We start from the raw sequence: 19,519 nt of genomic DNA, 5'->3' as shown, positions 1-19,519 counted from the left end.
TCTAAATTCAGTGCAGGCATTTTCCTGGTGCTCTTATGCACTGTAAATGGATTAAGAGATTACATGAGTTTTTCTCAGAGGACTCCATTGTCCAACTAAAATCTTTACCAAGATTCCAACTTGGGATATTCTATGATTGTCTCATATTTTTCTAGGGTTAACTGATAATTCTTTCCCTCTTTCTTTTGGGGGTCACCTCTGCTAACTTCTCTTTTTTTATGTCTCAGTTGAGCAAACTTAACTGTATTGGGTAATGTAAGGAACTTAGTTCCTTAGCTGCGCTTGTCTTGCCATGTAATCAGTATATTCAGCTGTCTTGTCATGTTGCAAGTGTGATTAAAGTGACCAAAACTTGGTGATTTTCCTATTTTGGATTCATATGTATTATGGTTTCTACCAGTATATATTACTGTGGAAGGAAATGTTCACTTAATACGTATGTTTTGGTAAAAGTGTGGTATTTTAGTTTAATTCAGAATTTCAGAAAAATGGTTTCACTTGAAAAAAAAAAAAAAAAAGAAAAGAAAAAGAAGCAACAACACAAAACTTGTAGGATATTTACTACAAAACAAACTGCATCTTCAATGTCCAGGGTAATCATTTGCTGTAAAATTTACTTTTGCATATCCACCGACTCCTTGGGATGTCCCACTTTTTCTTTTGACAGTTATGTAAGCCAAAGGGTAGAAGAACCTGGGCGCAAGGAGGAGATATGAAGAAAAACTCTCCTGCTGTACTTACGGAAAAATAGCAATAAAGAAATGTTTAAATGGAAAGGAAATGGGATGTTCTACAGACATTCACATAATTACATGCAGAAAAAATACTCTGTACTCTGGAAGCCATGTGTTTTCAGAAAGAAAAAAGGGAGTTAAAGAAAGGGTGCATCTTCTTTAGTTTTGAATATTACATCTAGGATTCAGTGACGGATAATGTAAAAATATTTCCGTTCTTTCAAAACAGTCAGATGCTGATTGCAAGGGATATTAATGGTCACAATTCTTCATCCCTGAGTGACAGAAAATATCAGTGTGTTATCATGTGTTTCTGATTACACACTTTCAATATATTTTTCCCCTCATAGAGTAACTTTGACTTCTTAGCCCTTTCTTTGAAAATACACCGGTTCATTTCAGATTCTTTCATGATAATGCTTTTCTTTGATATGCATGCCTTTGTTCTGTATCTGAGTACTAGCAAGGCCTGTTATCAAGATGGGAAAGACAGAAAAGTATTCTTCTCGTGGTATCTGTGAACCATTTCTGCAACTTTGCATATATAGTCTTTGTAAATTCAACCACAGTATCAAAGAATATATATAATGCGGATGTATAGGCTTTCAGGTGGTATGGCAAACTTCTGTCTGAAAATGTCTTAGAAATCCATACTCAGGTGACTTTGCAAAAGAATTATTTGTTTGTATCCTATATGGCATGAGATTTTCAGATTATTTTATACTTGGTATTGTTATTTGATATCAAATAGCCATACTGAATAAAAACAAATGTATTTTTGGTAACTGAGGAACAGCAAGTTCTGGAGGGTTTAAAATAGATGACATACGATACCAATAATAGCCCGGTGCAGCTTAGCAGACCTGAGAAACTATTCAAAGGACAAACCAAAATGGAGGGCAGTTCTATACTCCATGCTTTCACTAACATTTATTTTGCCATTTTTGCTTTGTTTTGCTTCAAGCTTTTAATTAAGATTTCCTTGGCTCTGCTGACCCATTTCTATATTGTTAAAGGCAACAGAAAAGAGGCTGCCAGGATAGCAGAAGAGATCTATGGAATAGTCCCAGGTAAAGTAAAAATGCTGGCACTCTAACATTTAGATGTGTATTTGCTACAAATATGTTGCTTAGGATTTAAAATATCAATTTGCCATGAAACGAGGAGTCTGTTGCTAAATGCATAGGGTGAATGTCTTAAGCTGAAGTGCCTTCCAGTTCTGATGTCTTTGCATTGTCAGTATGTGTTGGCATGCTTTAGGTGTGCAAAATATGAGACTCCAACAGTTACCCTGCTAGAATGAGGACGACATTTGCTCAAGGCACTACAGTCGATAAAAAGATTGTTCTAGGAAGCAAGGCATTCGTTAGTGGGGGTTACAGACAGATCTACTAGCTTTACTGCTAGAGACTACAGGGACAAAATTTAGCATGTTGATATTCTGAAAGGAGATACTAGGGGGATATAATTAATGACTTCATGAATCCAAGCCCCAAATCCCTGTTTTAAGTCAGACCATAAAAATGAATACGGCTAAAATTATTCTGAAAAAAATAATGGCACAAGAATCTATTTTATTTGCTAGGCTATTTCATAGGTCGTTTCACTTTTTTTTGGTTAATTTTCTTCCAAGTAATTTTGAAATTACTCCACCGCATTACTGCCATAATAACGTATAGACAGGCATTTGCGTGTCCGGAATTCCAGTAATTAAAATGACACAATAATTTAATTTTACTACTAATGAGAACATATTTTCCTGCTTGAAGATTTGTATCAGCATTGTAACATCACAGACCTTTACGTGACTCAGTCGTTGGACACTAGCTTCAAGATGAACTGTGCCACCACGAACAGGCACATGAAAATGAGTGGGTCTGTTTGTGGTGTGAGATAGCCACCCGAAGCAAAGATATTAAGATCTATTCATAAGAAAAATGGTAGAAAAGCATTCCTTACAGATCATTTATATACAGGAATTTCTGTCTCAGGGTTATTAACTTATTTGCTATTCTCTAGAATATGATTCCAATTATTTATTGCTGTCACTTCTTCTGAAATGCCTTCATGCAGTTGTAGACTAAGGCATGACAAACAGCAGTTGTTCCTTCCTACAGGTTTTTATCGAAGTGTCTTTGAAATTTAGCAGACTACAACATATTTTTATCTGCAAGTTGCCATTTGCAAAAAGCCATTAAGGATAATCTTTCAAAATATAAGATCATGTGATGCTGTTGCTGGGGCTCTAGATTGGATTACAGGCAGAGTTTCACAGCCTCTTCTCTTTGCAGTGAAGTAGTGCAGAAGCAGAGCTTCCTAAACTTATCTGTAGAAGTCTAGAAAAGACACGGTGACTTCCAACATGTCACTCACAGCTGTGAAGGGAAGATGTGCCCCGTATGGGAACTATATTTGCCACACATTTCAGGGAGGTAGGTTGCTGTGGCTAGCATGGAAGTATGCAGCAGCATGTATTTTCTTGGTGAGGCATGTGTGTGCATACACACGCATTTACAATGCATGTGAAATGTGTTTCCACATACTATACGATATGACTAGGAGTTTAATTAAGACACTGTAGCTCCATTATCTCAGTTACCTCTGAACTCTGCTGCTGGATACAACCCATAATTTTTGTCCCTTGCAATGTTACCAGTCTTCTAACTTTCTGAACTGAGCTTGCCTGTTTCACTTGTCAGCATGAGGTGGGGTTTTCTGGATGTTTTCAGGCAAACCTCTCTCCAACCCTGCCTGGTTCCTGTTTCTATCATTTTGCCTGGCAAGTCCTACTTGATCCTGAAGAAACTGGTTGCATAGCATGCTGACTGGTCCTTCCATGCCAGCTTCGTTCCCTAGGAGCCCAGAAACAGCTCCTTACATAAATAGAGACAAAAATAAAAACACTATTTAAAATCGTAACACCATGAGGTGAATTGCATCCCACCTCTAGAGTAATGAACGCACACTGCAAGGAGGCCAAGGGCTGCTGAAAACCTGGCAAAGCCAGAGAGTAATTCTGGCTTTAAACCAGAGAGTGGAACAGATCCTTTAGGTCCATCTCTTCTCCTGCAGCTGTGTGGCAGTCACTGGCATACAGGCACGACGGTCCCTGCGTATTTCTGGGCTCTGTCACTTCTGCCTTGGCCAGTGAATTTGCCACGTGCACCAGGGTGCCCTTTGTTGGTTGGGCTTCTTGGGTATTGCAGTGAGAGCTTGAAAAAAGCTCTACCATGGCCAAGGCTAAAAAAACCTGCCCAGTCCTTGGCCTGAAGTCCCCAGGGATGTTTCTGAGCTTCTCATTGAGATCTCTCTGCTTCAGGTTACACCTAAAATGGAGATGAATCACCTTTTCCTTTCTCTCTGGTGTGCTGCATTGCTGAAAATATTAAACAGGATATGGGTTTCAAGTACTATGCTTGTAGGGTTACACTACACCAGAGTGTGAATGCAAACATTGATATTGCTTCCATCCTCTGGCAGTGTAAATGCACTTGCTCCACTTGAGTTACGTTTAATATAGGCAAGTTGGCTGTAAGTGTAGGTAGTAGCTAGGCTAAGGATTTTTTGTTTTGTGGCACTTGAATAGACTAAGATAAGGAAAAGAGCAAGCTAGCTTGCATGAAGGAGTCTTCACAGTTCAAGAACTCAAAATGATTAAGGAAGAGAAGTGAAACCTCAGGCAGGATTTATTTTTTTATGTCTGTTCTGAAACCTTCCAGTGAGGAGGAGGATGAAACGTGATACGTGCTAGTCAGAGCTGAAGGAAGTTATTTATGAAATTGTTGGTTTGGGAAATAAAACTGCCAGGGTCATGCTAGAATTCGTTTGATGGACACAGTGTCCCAGTGTCTCCCTCCTATGAGACTCTAAGTGAAAGGAAGCCAGAATATGGGTCATTTGTGACAAAAGCTCTCTAGAAGAGACAGAGGCTTGTTATTTTTGTTTATTTTTTATTTTTTATTTTTTTTTTCCAATATGAGAACTGCAGGGCTCTAAAGTCCCTGGGTGAGTCCCAGCAGCACTAAAGTCATAGTCTTTGCCGAAGGGTGTTTTTTAGCTGTTTTTAAAAGTTCTGCCAACAAGCTTGTGTTTAGGTCCCTTAATGAGTGGTCTGCTTTACTCTGGAGTGCTGAGCCTCAGCTGCTCAGCTGAGATCAATTTATCAACAGTTTCACTGCTGACACCGCATTGATTTTCGAGCCCGGTCTGCATTTACATGCAGTTGCATTTCCCTCATCCTCCCAGGATCTCCTTTTGTTCCGTACCTGAATTAACCCTTACGATTTTGCTGTTCTAGGCAGCTGGGCAGACAGATCTCCTCTGCATGATGCTGCCTTCCAAGGACGCCTCCTGTCTTTGAAAACCTTGATTGCACAGGTAAAAGCCTACAGGTAAAGACAAGGTTGGGAAGCAGCCTGATTTCTTTTGAATTATATCTGCAAGTCAGTGAGCTGGTAGTAGACTGCAGCAGTGCCTAAGAAATACAGTCATATAAGTAATATATCCACATGCACGCCTTTGGGCATATGTTGGTTTGCTGAGACAAGACACTGAGTACAAGCCCAGGACAAAGACTGCTACTGCTTGTAGCTTGCTGTGTAATAAACAATGATCCTCGGGCTCTTTTTCAGTGATAAAAAGTGCAGACTGGGCTTGAATAGAATAGGAACAATATATATGTTAGATATTTGGAGAAAAAAAAAGTAGAAAGTTGTAAGAGTATGTCTTACTTCATAAAACAGCAAGCATGGTGTTCCTAGAGAGCTGGCAGCCCGAAACCCTTTATTCGAACTGTAACGAAGAGTTCAGGCGAAAGAAAGAGGGGGAAAGGATATATATTAGAAATGAAAATAGGTGTGAAAATGGACAACAGTAAAGGGAAAGCTATCCTCCTTATCTTTCTTTAAACCCAGATCCTCAATCTGGCACAATTGAGTAATCTCCTCCCCACAAATCATGGTCAATAATTTTCATCCGCGATAGCTGTATGGAGAACAAGGTGAGGCTGCATCTCAAATAGGCAATATCCTCAAGGAGTGGAGCTGCAGGGGCAAATGCCTCTTCTCCAGATATTTATCAAGGCACGGCTGCAGCCAAATGAGGTTGGTGCCTAACCAGCAGTTAGGGCACATCACTGAGGGCATTGCCCAAATGCCCCTTGAGCACTGACAGGCACGGGGCAGCACCCAGCTCTCCAGGAAGCCTGTTGCAGTGTGTGCCCACCCTCATGGCACAGAAACGTTTCCCGATGCCCAGCCTGAACTCCCTGGTGCAGCTCTGTGCCGTGCCCGTGCCCGGCCATCGGGCCCCAGGAGTGGAGGCCAGCGCCTCCCCCTGCACTTCCCCTCCTCAGGAGGCTGCAGAGAGCAGTGAGGGCGCCTCTGGGCCTCCTCTCCTCCAGGCTGGGCAGCCCAAGTGTCCTCAGCCTCCCCTCACAGCACATGCCTTCCAGCCCTGCTGCCAGCTCTGCTGTCCTCCTCTGGGCACTTTCAGGGACCTCAGCAGCCTTTCTGTGCTGTGGAGCCCAGAACTGCACACAGTGCTCAGGGTGAGGCCTCACCAACACTGAATGCAACAGGAGAATCACCTCCTTTGACCAGCTGGCTGTGCTGTGTGTAATGCACCCCAAAAAGCAGTTTGCCCTCTGGCTGCCAGGGCACACTGCTGGCTGGTGCTGAGCCTACTGCCACCAGCACCCCCAGGGCCCTTTCTGCCGAGCTGCTCCCCAGCCACCTGGCTTCCAGCCTGTGCCTGTATCTGGATTTGCTCTGTCCCAGGGGCAGAACCCAGCATTTCTCTCCGTTGAAGAGGTCCCTTCTGACCCCCTCTATCTCCACCTGCATTGACTTTACACCATCTTATCAGCGGGAGGCACCCAGTGTTGTAGTTAAACAGTGGATGCCCCAGTTGTTCACTGGTTGTGGTTACACATGGGAGAAGCACCTGGTGTGGCTATACATTACTTAGTTAATCTACCCTTTCTCCTTCTGCTGAGAACATTAATTTCAGGAGTGAAGGATGAGGGTCCTTGCTGATGAAAATAGATCGAGGTAGCAATGTCTGTGGAGAGTGAAACGGAGATGATTCAGAGCAGTTTGATAAATGTAAGGGCAAAGCTCTTCATGGAACAGTATAACCATTGCTCATCGCTTCCCAGGTAGTTATGCCATTAGCCTGAAATGAAATATGGAGCTATACTTTAGGGTATGGGGCACTCAGATGTCTCTGCCTTGGGACCAAATTCTTCTGAAATCTGGGACAGTTTTTTGCTTCCCAGGGGATGCCTTGATATAAGGGGCTGTTTGTGCCTGTGTGGAGATGGGTCACTGGGGTTTTAAAGGAGCTCAAGGACTCACCAATGCCAGCTCCAGCACCTGAAGAAGCATCTTATTTTGCAAATATACTGGGAAGAATGTAAAATCATATGAACACAAGGCTTAACATCAGTGGTATTTGGGAAACAGCTGTTGTAAGATGTGTAACTTGATTGCCATTTAGTAACTGAGGGGACTGCTATTTTGTCCAAGATATCAGTTCTTATTTTTTCATTTGCAATTAATGAATTTAATTTGTTAAATTTATATATGAATAATGAAAATGAATAGCTCTCTTCTTACCAGGCGCCTCTAGAAGACATTATTCTTGAAGGAATATACTGATCAGTAAATATGAAACATCTATACAATGTGAAAATGGAATAACCTCAACATTTTTTCAAGATTTTATCTGTTCCCCTGGAATTGTTGTAACGTGAAGGAAATTTGTGCCAGTTTTTAGCCACAACCAGCCTTTGCGTTAATAACATTTTCACATGGCTGAAAAATGATTCGTTTTATATCATAGAATTTCTATCCTAAAGTAATTACAGTGGCTGTTTTTAATGTTCATTGCACCAGGTTTGGTGGCTTTTACAGTGTAACGTTGCTGGCTTGTATTTCTCTCTACTGAAAGCATTACTGCTGGATACAAGCAGTGCATTGCTGCCATCTTGTGAGCTGCCTGGCTTACAGCACGTTGGGCAGAAGGAGGAATAGTGCTGCATAATACAAGATGTCAAGTGTGAAATGAAGCTGCTCCTAGGCCTGTTCTCACACATGGCTGTGAAATCTTACTTACGAGGATATTTAGGTGTATTTTGGGGACAGCACATATGGCAATTTCTTTCTCCCCAGTGAATATATCTGGTGTCTGTTTTTGTGGGAATAGATGTAAAAACTGTCACTTGGAGAAATGCCTGTAATGAGGCGTGTGTAATTCACAGTTCTTTTCTTCCAGCGTAAAACTTCTGGGTGGTCAGATAAGAGGATATGATCTGTGGGTGAGATTTATCTACTTTACTACACCTGAGTGGACCACATTTGGCACCCCATATAATCAGTGGATACATTTTCAGGATGCAATTCATTCAATCTGCAGCTACTTCAGGATGAGATGAATCACATCATGAGTGTCTGCTTTCCCCACGGATGGAGCCAAAAGGGTCCAACCAAGCTGCTGGACCACCACCATTAGCAGCTACCCTTTCTGGTGACAACCACAAACAGCAATAATGTGACCGGTGTGCATCCCTACCCATGTACCTCGTGGTGTGGTGCTCTCCATCCAGCATCCAACCACCACTGGTGCCCTGGGGTTGCTACCTGGCCCGGCAGGTCCTTCCCCTCAGGCCCCACGCTCTGCCTTGCAGGGTTTCAATGTGAACCTGGTGACGACGGATCGAGTCTCGGCTCTCCACGAAGCCTGCCTGGGTGGCCATGTGGCCTGTGCAAAGCTGCTGCTGGAGAATGGTGCTCAGGTGAGCCTCAGGGCTGGTGGAGGTCTGGGGAAAATGGCTTATCTTCTTTTTTTTTTTTTTTTTTTTTTTTTCTCTGTAATGATAATTGGATTGCCTCCAGTCTTCCACGGAGTAGTTTGGGAGTCTCATGTAAGTAAAAACAGATGTGCTTAAATCAATGTCACACTTTGTCTGTTAATAAAATACCATTTTGTCCAGCTGGAACTAGGGTAGAATACACGTTAAAAATGGAGATACAGGAATAGGATTAGATATATGAGAACATATTTCATTTGACTGAGTTACAAGCTTTTCAAGCACAATTTACATGGCAAGAAACTGTGAAACACCAGAACAGGCAATCAAACCATCCCTTGCAGAAGAAAATCCATTTATTAACTTCCCACACTGTGCCATATTTCAGTTCCTTTGAAAGATGGGGGAAAAATAAAATAAAATTCTGTGCAGTTTTGGTATAGAAATGATTTTTTTTTTTTTTTTTTTTTTTTTGTAATTTAGAGGATCACGTCTGAACTACCTGTTGCTTACTTAAGAAAACAGCCTGTTCGTGATATAATATATAGTCCCAGAGTTTTTTTGTTTATTTGTTTTCTTTCCCCTCCCTCTCTGTTCATAAATAAAACCAGCAAGCTGTTGTCTGACTTCTGGGAGAAAATGTTCTGTTTTGCTGCTCACCTTTATTGCTGTACCCTATTTTGTTGTTGTTGTTTTAAAGAAACCATTTATTCCACAACAGCTGTTTTATCCATCTTTCCTCTTTTACCAGTTAAACCAATGCCCAGTGGAGAGGGAATCCAAAGACGTATTTTCCCTTCTTCGGCTATCTCCTTGCTTACCCTTGCTATCAGCTTGCTTGAATCCCTGGCCCCTCTGTAAAACGATGCCAATGGACCTCCAGTGCCCCAGCAGCTCTAGTCAGACCTGCCCATGAGAGTTTGGGGAGTGCTGCGTTGCAGCAAGAGACCTGTCTGAAATATGGATACTCCAAAATACATCCATTCCTTTCCTTCTGTTGTTTTTGAAGCTGTTTAGGACGGGGGATTGCTTAGCTTGACAGCGAGCAAGGGAATGGGATCTGCAGTGATAGTACTGTTGAAACAGTCTCAGCAAGAGCCCTGCCATTTCAGGAAGATTGAGCTTCATTTTGGGGCTCCAGGATCTGAGCAGACAGACAGATGTTCACATGCTGTAGTGCCTGGCCTCTCCCCACACACTGGAGGAGCCACCAAAGGGTAGGAGCTGCCTCCTGTGCTGCTGCAGCAACCCCAGGAGGAGTGTGACCTCCCACCAGCTGCTGTGCTCTTGGGGTTTGCAGGAAATGGCCAGGGATGAAGCACTGAAAGGGGCAAGGATGGGCCTGTGACTGTGTGAAACACACCTTGTAAGAAAAAGGTTTAACTTGTAAGGTGTCGTATACAATTCAGTTGGGCAAATGAACAAGGACAACTAGTAAGAAAGGTATCAACTGCCTATGGTCCACTGCTGAATTATCTAGATAACTCAATAGTTTTTTAAATATCTCTGCCTTTCTCCACTTCACAGGCAAAATATCTTACTAATTGAATTGTGCAAACTGAGTATTTCTCCCCTGGTTATTCCACCCTATCGTGAAGCTGCTCGTGTTTGGTTGGTAGCAGACTTCAGCTTCGTTGGTGGCCCAGGACTTCTCCAGCTCTTTCTCTCCTTTTTCCTCTTCTCGCTGATTTGGAAACCACACAAACTGCCATGAGCTTTCACAATTCATTGTACTTTCTCAGTTTGCCACAAAATTAAAAGCATGCAGGTTCACTGCATAAATTGCCTCAGAGGGCCTGCTAGGCAGCCAAACCTGGCAGCTACAGTGGTGTGCACGGCACAGCCTGGGCACTGTGCTCTCCCGGTGGAGAATGACGGATGGTGGCTCTTGCCAGCTATCTATGTCAGAGGTCAAGGACAGAAATTCTTTCTGTCTTACACATAAATATACACACTCACATGAACACAAACCCTTTTGGCCTCCTATTCTCTTTGGGATTAAGACTATGTTTTCATGAATATGTCTTCTGTTGGAAATGTATTTTCAGGTGAAAGTATTAAACATAGACTACATTTTCATTTAAAAAGCAAAGTTAGCTGAGTGTATAATATGTGTTAGTGCAAAATAGATGGTTATAACAATACTCAGGTTCTCCATATAAGAAAGAAATAGTCTGCGTTTTCTGAGCAATTCCCAGCAGGCAGTATTGCTGCCTTACGGCACTAGCTGTCTGTGAGAGAGGGCAGAGCTCAAAGCAAAATGTTATATGTGCAGTCCCATAATGAATGACTCTGAAAATTGCAAACAAAATCAATTTTGAAATTAAAGAAGGCAAGCATCTTGTTCTGGTGCATTTTTGTTGAGCATATGACGCACACTCCAAGGGCGTTCCTCCTATATCGGATTATTCTGAGCGTGTCCTGCTGTTTCAGGTCAATGCAGCCACCATTGATGGGATCACTCCTCTGTTTAATGCCTGCTGCAGTGGCAGCGTGGCTTGTGTCAACATGCTGCTTGAATTTGGAGCCAAGCCACAGCTCGGGAGCCACCTTGCTTCACCCATTCACGAGGCAGTCAAGAGAGGTAATGTTCAGGGTGGGAGTGAAGGCAATAGCAACTCAATGTATTCTCTTCCCCTTTGCCCTCAAAAAAATCAAAAAACCAAAAACAAAACAAAACAAAAAAACAGTCTACAGCATGAATAAATATGCTTGGGTTATTCCCATCTCTTCTGCCTCATTGATTGTATCTGGGTGTATTCTGCTCTGCACCACTGAAATTAAGTGATGGCTCTTTTTCACCACACAGGTCACCGAGAGTGCATGGAGGTCCTTTTGGCCCACAAGGTTGACATTGACCAAGAAGACCTGCAGCATGGGACCCCTCTCTATGTGGCTTGCACGTACCAGAGGACAGACTGTGTCAAGAAGCTGCTGGAGCTTGGTATGCTTGCAGATAGGGGCTGGGAGAGAGATGGGGTGGTGTGAGCCAACACAGCTTATCACCCTGGGTTTCCTCTCCAACACAAACATTACAGAAATTTCTGCAAGAGATATTTGGACAGTCTGAATCTGTGAGACGACTGAAATTTCACCTGTATTCAGGAAGAATTTAGGATTTCCTTGCTGGAAAATTATAGTTACAGAGACCTACCTGAGACCATCTGAATATGAAAGTAAAATAGAGTTTGTTTTCTAGAATGATGTCAGGAGGCATAGAAAGTATTGGCCAATATTGAGGACCAAAATCAAGTCTTCTGAGTATGAAAAAATTAACTGCCCTGAGAAGCATTGACTTCATCTGCTTCTCGGCTGATGTTGAAGATAGTAGTAAAGATGCTTGAAAGTAAAATCCCTGTAGGGCCAGGCACATTTTAAGAGCTACAGTACACTTTTGCTGTCAGTGTACATTTGCTGATTGACACCTGCTGGAAGCATGACCGTGCTGTGAATGGCAAAACCTAGGGCATGCATTTTGTTTGCTGTACTCCCAAAATTATTCCATTCAGATACCTAAAAGTTTTTTCCTCCCTTGCCTCTCCCTCACCCATCTTCCCATAACTAAATTAACATAACCTGTGTTAGAGTGTGTGATATTAACAAATTTGCACAGCAGGTGATAGCTTTTGATAATCTACTGGGTTGAAATTCTAAGAATTTCAATGGTTGCTCAGCCCTACCTGCTGCAGACAGGACTCTGGCTCAGTAGACATTTATAAAGCAGGTATTTGATCTGATGAGTTTTGGACTGGCAGTACTTAGAGAAATTAGGAAGGGCTGGCTGCCACTGATGCCCTTCAATTGTTGAGGCTACTGGTGGAAGCCAACCTCTATGATGCAGGGTAAGAAGGCTCCTGCCTCCTCCCAGTGCCAACCACACACTCTTGCTTTCCCAAGGAGCCAACGTGAATGCAGGGAAGCGATTAGACTCCCCTCTCCATGCAGCAGCAAGGAAATCCAGCGTGGAGATAGTCGTCTTGCTGGCAGACTATGGTGCTAACCTGAAAGGCAGAAATGCAGATTTCAAATGTGCCCTGGACCTTGCTGTACCCAACAGCAAAATAGAGCAGGCGCTCCTACTTCGGGAAGGTAAAGGTTTCCTTTCTTCTTCTTCTTCTTCTTCTTCTCTCTCTCTCTCTCTCTCTCTCTTTTATTTTAATAGAACAGTATTTATTTCTTTTACCTAAGTTTTCTACTGATTTCAAGATTGTAGCACAGGCCTACTACGCAGAAATAAGCAATCTCTGCTTTGTTGCTACATCTGCTGCACAATAGTAGTTTTAGTAAGTAAAGTGGTTGGTTATTCTGTGTTTTTCTTTCCAATGTATGGAAGGAAAATTATTTTTATTTACCAATCCAGACTCTAAGGACTGAGGATTGAAAACTGCTGGGAGAGTGTATTTATTGATATCATCACAGCTATTTTAGTAGCGCCATCTTGTGTTCAGTCAAGCACTCTGACTCAACATCCAGCTTCCTGAAGAAAAAGGTGCAATGAATGAATGTTTGTGGGGCTGCTGTCCAAGCCCAAACCTGCAAGCAAGTGCAGGAAAACTGCAAGTAAGCTGCAGTGCCCTTTGCACTCTCTACAATATTTCTATTTATCTTCCCAGTCTACTGAAAGCAACTTCTGAGCAAAAATGAATCTAGCTCCTCTTGTGCCATTTTCACCTGTGCCGCATATAGCCAAAACTTGGTGCATCCAATAGTAATATTCCCAGGACATGGACATGCTGGATTAATTCCCCTCCATAACCTTCATTTTTCCAAGCTTGCTCATGCCCTCTTAGTTGGCCTGTGTTCCCCAGGCTCTGCCTTCCCAGACACAGCTAGACACAGACACAATGCAGACACCTATATGGCATTTTCAGTATTAGCTCAAGAAAAGGTCCAGAAAAAAAACTAGCTATGCACACAGAAAAAGGTTCTTCGTGTTCATAGGTTTAAAGTTGCTGAAGCAGTTTAGACAAAATAAGTCAATAATGTGTGTAGATCTCTTTAACATCAACAAGTTGTTGTGTAGTGCTTGATCTAATTTTCAAATCTTGCTGCTCTTTGTTGCCTTTTGACTTATACTGGGGGCAGGGGAGCTTGTTCTTGCTTTTATTTTATTATATTTTTCCAGGTCCTGCCAGCTTGGCCCAGCTGTGCCGGTTGTGTATCAGAAAACATCTGGGTCGGTCGTGCTTATATGCAGTCCCTAAGCTGCACCTGCCTGAGCCACTTGAGAACTTTCTTCTATACCGATAAGTTTGTGACTATATTTACACTGGAAAAGAAAGAGGAACAAATGGTTGTTTACTCCAAAATATTATATCAAAGGAAAAAAAAAAATCAAAGACATCATTTACTGTCTACTCTGGGTACCAAACACTGCTGCTGAATGTGTAAATTGAAGTCAATGGAAAACACCTTTTAGTGTTTTTAGTTCCCCCACAGTTTATTAACAAATGCACTTATGGCAGTTTGAGAAATAATATGTGAACAGCTCGCTTGACATGTGTTTCTAAATGTACATGCAGACATCCACCCAGCCACAGACATATGCAGAGATTTCCCCTGCATTTAGTGTTATCTAATTATTATGTTTTTTTTTTTTTTTGTATGTTTGTTTGTTTTTCCTGTAATATCTATGCAGCTTCATCCTCTTTTTCCTCCAATCTCACCGTCAAAATCAAAATAGTGGCTGTTATTCTTCCACTAGAGTGGGAATGAAAACCTTCAGCACTTAATGTCAAATGTATTTATATACTTGGCATCTTTTGTCCTCTCTGACTTTGCTTTCTGTCACCTCTTTCCTGTGTCCTAGTGGAGTTGTAGTGACTTCCAGCAGGCTCCATCTGTCCAGCTGCCGCATGTCCCATCACCCTGGGCCCAGCTGTCCTCAGTGCTCACACATCTTTTCCTTCAAGGTGAGAGTGACATTACCAAGTCATGTGCAGGGGCTTGGAGTAAACCCACAAAACTATTTGTAAGTCTGAAAAAAACCTTTGTCTCTTCTAAAAAAAATTATTCTAAGCTATCTTACCTGAGATCAGTCTCTGTTAGTTATACAAATATTTTTTCTTAGCTTAGAATGAAGGCAGAACTGCAGGTGGTTTCATAGGCACAGTAGGCCAGCTTTCGATGCCTGTCCTTTGCAAAGTTTAAAGAAAACCAAAGGAATGATTTGCTTCTCTCCTTTTTGGCTTTGAATGTTCTGACATTTCTCGAGATAAGTCCTCAGACTGCAGAACAATAGAGAAGCAGGGTCCCTAAGGATGGCTGTTCATCACTCAAATGTTCTCCTTGTTTGTTATTGTCCACCAGGAGAAGAAGTTGGCAAACTCGTCTGCTCCCTCATTACTTACTCTGGAGTCTTTCATCACATCACTGGGAAAAGGGTATTTTAAACAGCAGTTCTGACCACTGTGTTTAAATATTGTCAGGGTTTGTAGCTTGGACACAGCAGAGCTGAAACTGCAGACTTTGAGGTGAGATACTTGGGATCCAGCGACTGGTGCAATGCCTGAGGGGTTCTGTAAAGGTTTATCTTTCCTGTGGAGGTTGTTCTGAGGGCAGAAATGTTTCAGCACACCTGAGTTTTGGTGAAATGAAATGCGCAATGGTGTTTCACCAGCTTTAACAAAATAGGACATAAAGGTTAAAGGAGAATCTGCCTACGCATAGCTCAGCTATGTGTTGAGCCAAGAGGTCCATAATTTTTCAGGCTATGAGATGTGGCGGTTTTATTATGAGCTATGCATGCTAGTACCAGTTTTCACTGCCTGTACATGAAGTCAGGGGAAACGAGTCTGCAGGAGATGGTGTAGGGGACTGGTTTCCAGCAGGCGCTGAGCTGCTGTCCCAGCTCCAGCAGCATCAGCCCCTGGTCCGGTGCTTATCCCGTAATTTCACCATGACAGTTTCCCTCTTGAGACAGAGGACTAACCTTTCCTGTACTTTCTCACGAATCATTCAGCACAAATAAGACAAATTGTGCTCCCAGCAGTTCATGAGACTATACCTGCAGTGTTATAACTGAAAATGAATGTAGTCTTCAGCCTGTGAAGTAGCCTGTGTTTGCACGTATTGAATGCTATCTGACAGCAAGAACTATTGCCCATAAAGTCTTCTGTGACATGAATGACCTTGTGTAGTACAGCATATCATGAATTTCAGAGATTTGAACTCTAAATTCTCAAGAGCCTCTGAAAATCAAATGCTATCAAGAAAGAAATGTCTATATTAATTTAATGTCAGCAAATCTCTCTCTGTCTTATCTTTACTGCCAGCTCACCTACTCTGTTTATAAGGTGGCAGTCAGAATACCATCTGCTATCCAAATAGAGAGACAGAGCCTCAGCTGTGTGGGTTGTCAGGCTTGTATTGCAATCAAGGAGCGAAGACAATTTATGGGATCTATTTCAGAATGTGTAATACCGAATTGATTTCCTACTGCGATCATCAATGAAAACAGTATTTCACTTGCATAGGATTTTAAATTGAAAAAATGTATCTTCATTAAGGAAACGCAAAGCCCATTCAGCCTCTCGGAGAGGTTTATGTTATGAAGTAGCAGAAGCTGCCCTATTTTATTGCTGATATTAGCTTTCCATCAAAAAATCACCTCACCTTTGCATCCTTCCAGAGACATCATTCTTCCTGAAATTCCATATATCAGATATTCCGGGGGAACAGAACTTTAATAAATCAGGAGAGAAGTTTAGAAGTCTTGATGTTAAGCAATTTCATTGGAAACTTTACCTAGACTTTCTTGTTCTTATCACAAGTGTGGTTCAGACTAAAACTACACATTTAATTTTCATTGGCTATACTTTGTGTTGTAGCAATGCACATAAATATTACCATGGAAGCAGTTGGAGGTTTTGTTTGTTTGTTTGTTTGTTTGTTTTGTTTTTGTTTTTGTTTTTTTCCAAATACGCCATCTCATGTGAGGATAGGGAAACACTGGTTTAATTTACTAGAAGATTACTGAACCTTGTTGGTGATTTTTCCAAATGAGTTGGGAAAACATCTGTCAGGTGTAGATACAGCTTCTCTCTCCTCGGCAGAAGATGGCTGACTACCCTCACAAGGTCTCTTTTGTTTAAAATGGGTGACATCTTCCATGCCACTCTATGATCATTGACAGAAACCAGTTATTTGGGAGAAATACGTCTTTCCTGGGAATGTAGACATTTTTTCTGTGTTGCAATGTCCATTGCTATGCCACATGCATATGATTTTACCCCCAATGACTGCCAGTACTATCTGCTTCAGTGAAGCATATCTCAACAGGAATTATTACATAATATCTTGGCTAGAGGAAAATAGTTTTTTGCAAACCACAAGCATTTGGTCATTCTATGTCCGGACTCTGACTTGCAGCTTTGCAGCATGAGCTTGGGGTATGAATGCTCAGCAGCCATGAAGTCCTTATTCCCGAGTGTATTTTGCAGAAATGTCTTGAAAAGGTTACTCATGAGCTACTCATGAGCAGTATTAACCCCAAGAATTTCCTTTTGTTTTTCTCAGTCTGTTGGACCACTTTTCAGTTTTATTATCCATACATTATGAGTGAGCAAGTATGGACTCAGAAATGCTGATGACGTGTACCTCTCAAACTGATCAGATGGTGGCTTCAAGCTGTCACTCATTACTTAGTATGCCTGTCATTGGTGGTGATCCAAAGCAAAACAGAGTTAACTGGGCTTTGTATCAGCCCTGAAGGCTCTAAAATAAGCCTTCATATCTATGTTCTTTCTAGAAAAAGATGCATCTCCGTGACTCCAAATATCTTTACAGTCTGGACACTCACTGTATTTTTTCACATACTACCAAGCTCTTGTTCATAAGCATATCTTTCCTCATCAGCTTCCTCCTGGATTCATGTCTTTCTCCTCTGCCTGTAAGAAAACATTTTTTAATTTCTTCCTTGAGCAACACGCCTCTTCAACAGCAGACATTTTAGTGAGGGTCAACCTGTCTCTTTGTCAGATGTGTTATTTCTCCCACTCACCAAGCTGCTGTCTTTGGGTTCCCCACTCCAGCCCTGCACATCTCAGCCCTCCCTTGCTCTGGAGATGGCACTGGTGTTTGGAGAGACATCACACCCGTGGCACATTGCTCTTCAGCTGTCATGTCCCTGTGGGAACATGACTGCACAGGCCACCCTCTTTAAGCAGAGCTGGAGCACATCATTTTGCCATGCTGGGTGTTGTCTGGACTAACTCCTGGCATGGCACCACTATTTGCTTGCTTGCTGGCTGCACATAACTGTTTTTCACCATGTCTGGTCACAGCAGCAGACAATCTACGGATGTTTGCAGTTTGCACTGGCTTGTAAAGGTGATTGTGGGGATGCTCTTCTTGTTCCCCACCTTGTTGATATCTCAGCACCTTGGCCCAAGACCTGGTTCCAGGTTGTCTTGTAGATTGAGAGCACTTTTTTCCAGAGTTTCATCTGCAAGCATCTGGCTAATGAGCCACCTCCTAAGGGACATATGGCAGTGAAAGTAAATAGACAAACACATTCTGAAAGGGTTTAATAAACATTGTTTATCATGGTTGGCAGGAAAATAAATATTACATTATAATTTGGTCCATAAAAGATACATATCCTGGTCTTCTGACCAAACCTGGTGTTCAAGCAGCTTCCAGAAAGTCTTCTCTGAGTCTCAACTCTCCATAACAGTTGTGCCAGTCTCTGATTTTCTGTCTGTCCAACCAAATCTCCCACTCTCAAAGTGAAATTAAAAAGGGAGGAAAATGTTAAGCTGCTGCAATTGTTGGCCACCCCATAGGAGCTGAAACTCCCCACATACGCCTTGAGGTGCAGACACCCCACCTGCCTGAACACATGCAAGACTCAGAGGTTGTCTGTCCTTCCCTCCTCTTGTGATGGGAAGTGCTTGTGCCCCTTTAGATGGCGGTACCAGGGGCTCATCTCCTTCCAGCCTTGCCTTTCACCAGGGAACTGCAGCCTGGTCAACATCCACCTCATGGTATGTAGTCTTCTGTTTGATGCTGATGCGAGACATTAATGTTGTGCCAACCATGTCCAAATCCTTGTGAAGGCTGTCCAGCACATTCCCATCCCAAATCTCACCTGTCTCTTCCAGCACAACTCTGCTGTTGGCACTTAACAACCCTCCAGTCCTCACTGGGTGAAAAACATTGGTGGTGTGTCCCAGCAGGGCATTAGGGCAAGGCTGGATATTTGGCCTGATATGAATGAAAATGAAACACATTCACTGACTCTTTGCTGAAAGATTTGTGTACTGACAGTTTATGATGCCTTTGTATATTTTTTTCTGGAAATTAACTTTTTTTTTTGCACAAGCCAATTGCTCCTCATTGTGATTTTTTTTTTTTTAATTTTCTGCAAGAGATGTATACTATGTTAATGTCAAATACAGAGTATTCCAAACAGACTTTCTGTCTAATCTGTTTCTTGAAAATCTCTTTATCCTTGAAATTCATACCATTTGCAGAAACTACTGATATGCATTGCAAACAAAGGGAAAACTACACCCATTTTGGAATTGAAAACTGTTCAATAAAAGGTATCAGGAATTGTGGAAGAAAACATAATTTACATATTTGGCTGAGAATATCATCTGGAAGGTGGGAGAGATGCATTGGAAGAATGTATTATTCTAACATTTTGTTTAACAAGTCAGTCAAATCAACACATTAGACAGCAAGCCATTGCAACTAATATATATATGTATGCATATATTTACCAAGTGTGGGAGATTCCTTTTTCTTCTTATTTTTCAGTTGATTAGACTTAAGTGTACAGAACTTTCTATCATGGCAATTTGAGCAAAACTATTGCATTGTAAATGTCAAAACTCAGCACATAGTCAATGTAACAATTTTTGTCATTACACTCCTAGTTGGTGACATTACCTTCTGCAAATATAGGTTTCCAGAATCACAAACGCATACCTGGCTCTCATTCAAACACAAAACTGAGGTCTGAGAAATA

General features: G+C 41.9%; 1 protein-coding gene across 1 annotated transcript; it reads left to right on the top strand.

The window, feature by feature from the left end:
• Positions 1-1,592: 1,592 nt before the first annotated feature.
• On the top strand, positions 1,593-13,955 carry ASB11 (ankyrin repeat and SOCS box containing 11). The gene is made up of 7 exons (XM_082778403.1): positions 1,593-1,804; positions 5,032-5,111; positions 8,422-8,529; positions 10,978-11,128; positions 11,354-11,488; positions 12,442-12,633; positions 13,670-13,955. Exons 1-7 carry the CDS (start codon positions 1,627-1,629, stop codon positions 13,792-13,794), a joined length of 969 nt encoding a protein of 322 aa, XP_082634529.1. The 5' UTR covers positions 1,593-1,626; the 3' UTR covers positions 13,795-13,955.
• The last annotated feature ends 5,564 nt before the right edge of the window (positions 13,956-19,519 follow it).

Source organism: Aythya marila, assembly GCF_965140915.1.
Source record: "Aythya marila genome assembly, chromosome: 1".
NCBI classification, from domain to species: domain Eukaryota; kingdom Metazoa; phylum Chordata; class Aves; order Anseriformes; family Anatidae; genus Aythya; species Aythya marila.
Note: the sequence above shows the minus strand (reverse complement) of the source record. Positions and strands in the feature narration are given on the sequence as shown.

Coding starts and splice junctions, on each gene's coding strand:
- ASB11 (XM_082778403.1), top strand. CDS start 1,627: ATGGAGGGCAGTTCTATACTCCATGCTTTCACTAACATTTATTTTGCC. Junction 1,805..5,031: donor GATCTATGGAATAGTCCCAG/GTAAAGTAAAAA, acceptor TTGCTGTTCTAG/GCAGCTGGGCAGACAGATCT. Junction 5,112..8,421: donor TGAAAACCTTGATTGCACAG/GTAAAAGCCTAC, acceptor TCTGCCTTGCAG/GGTTTCAATGTGAACCTGGT.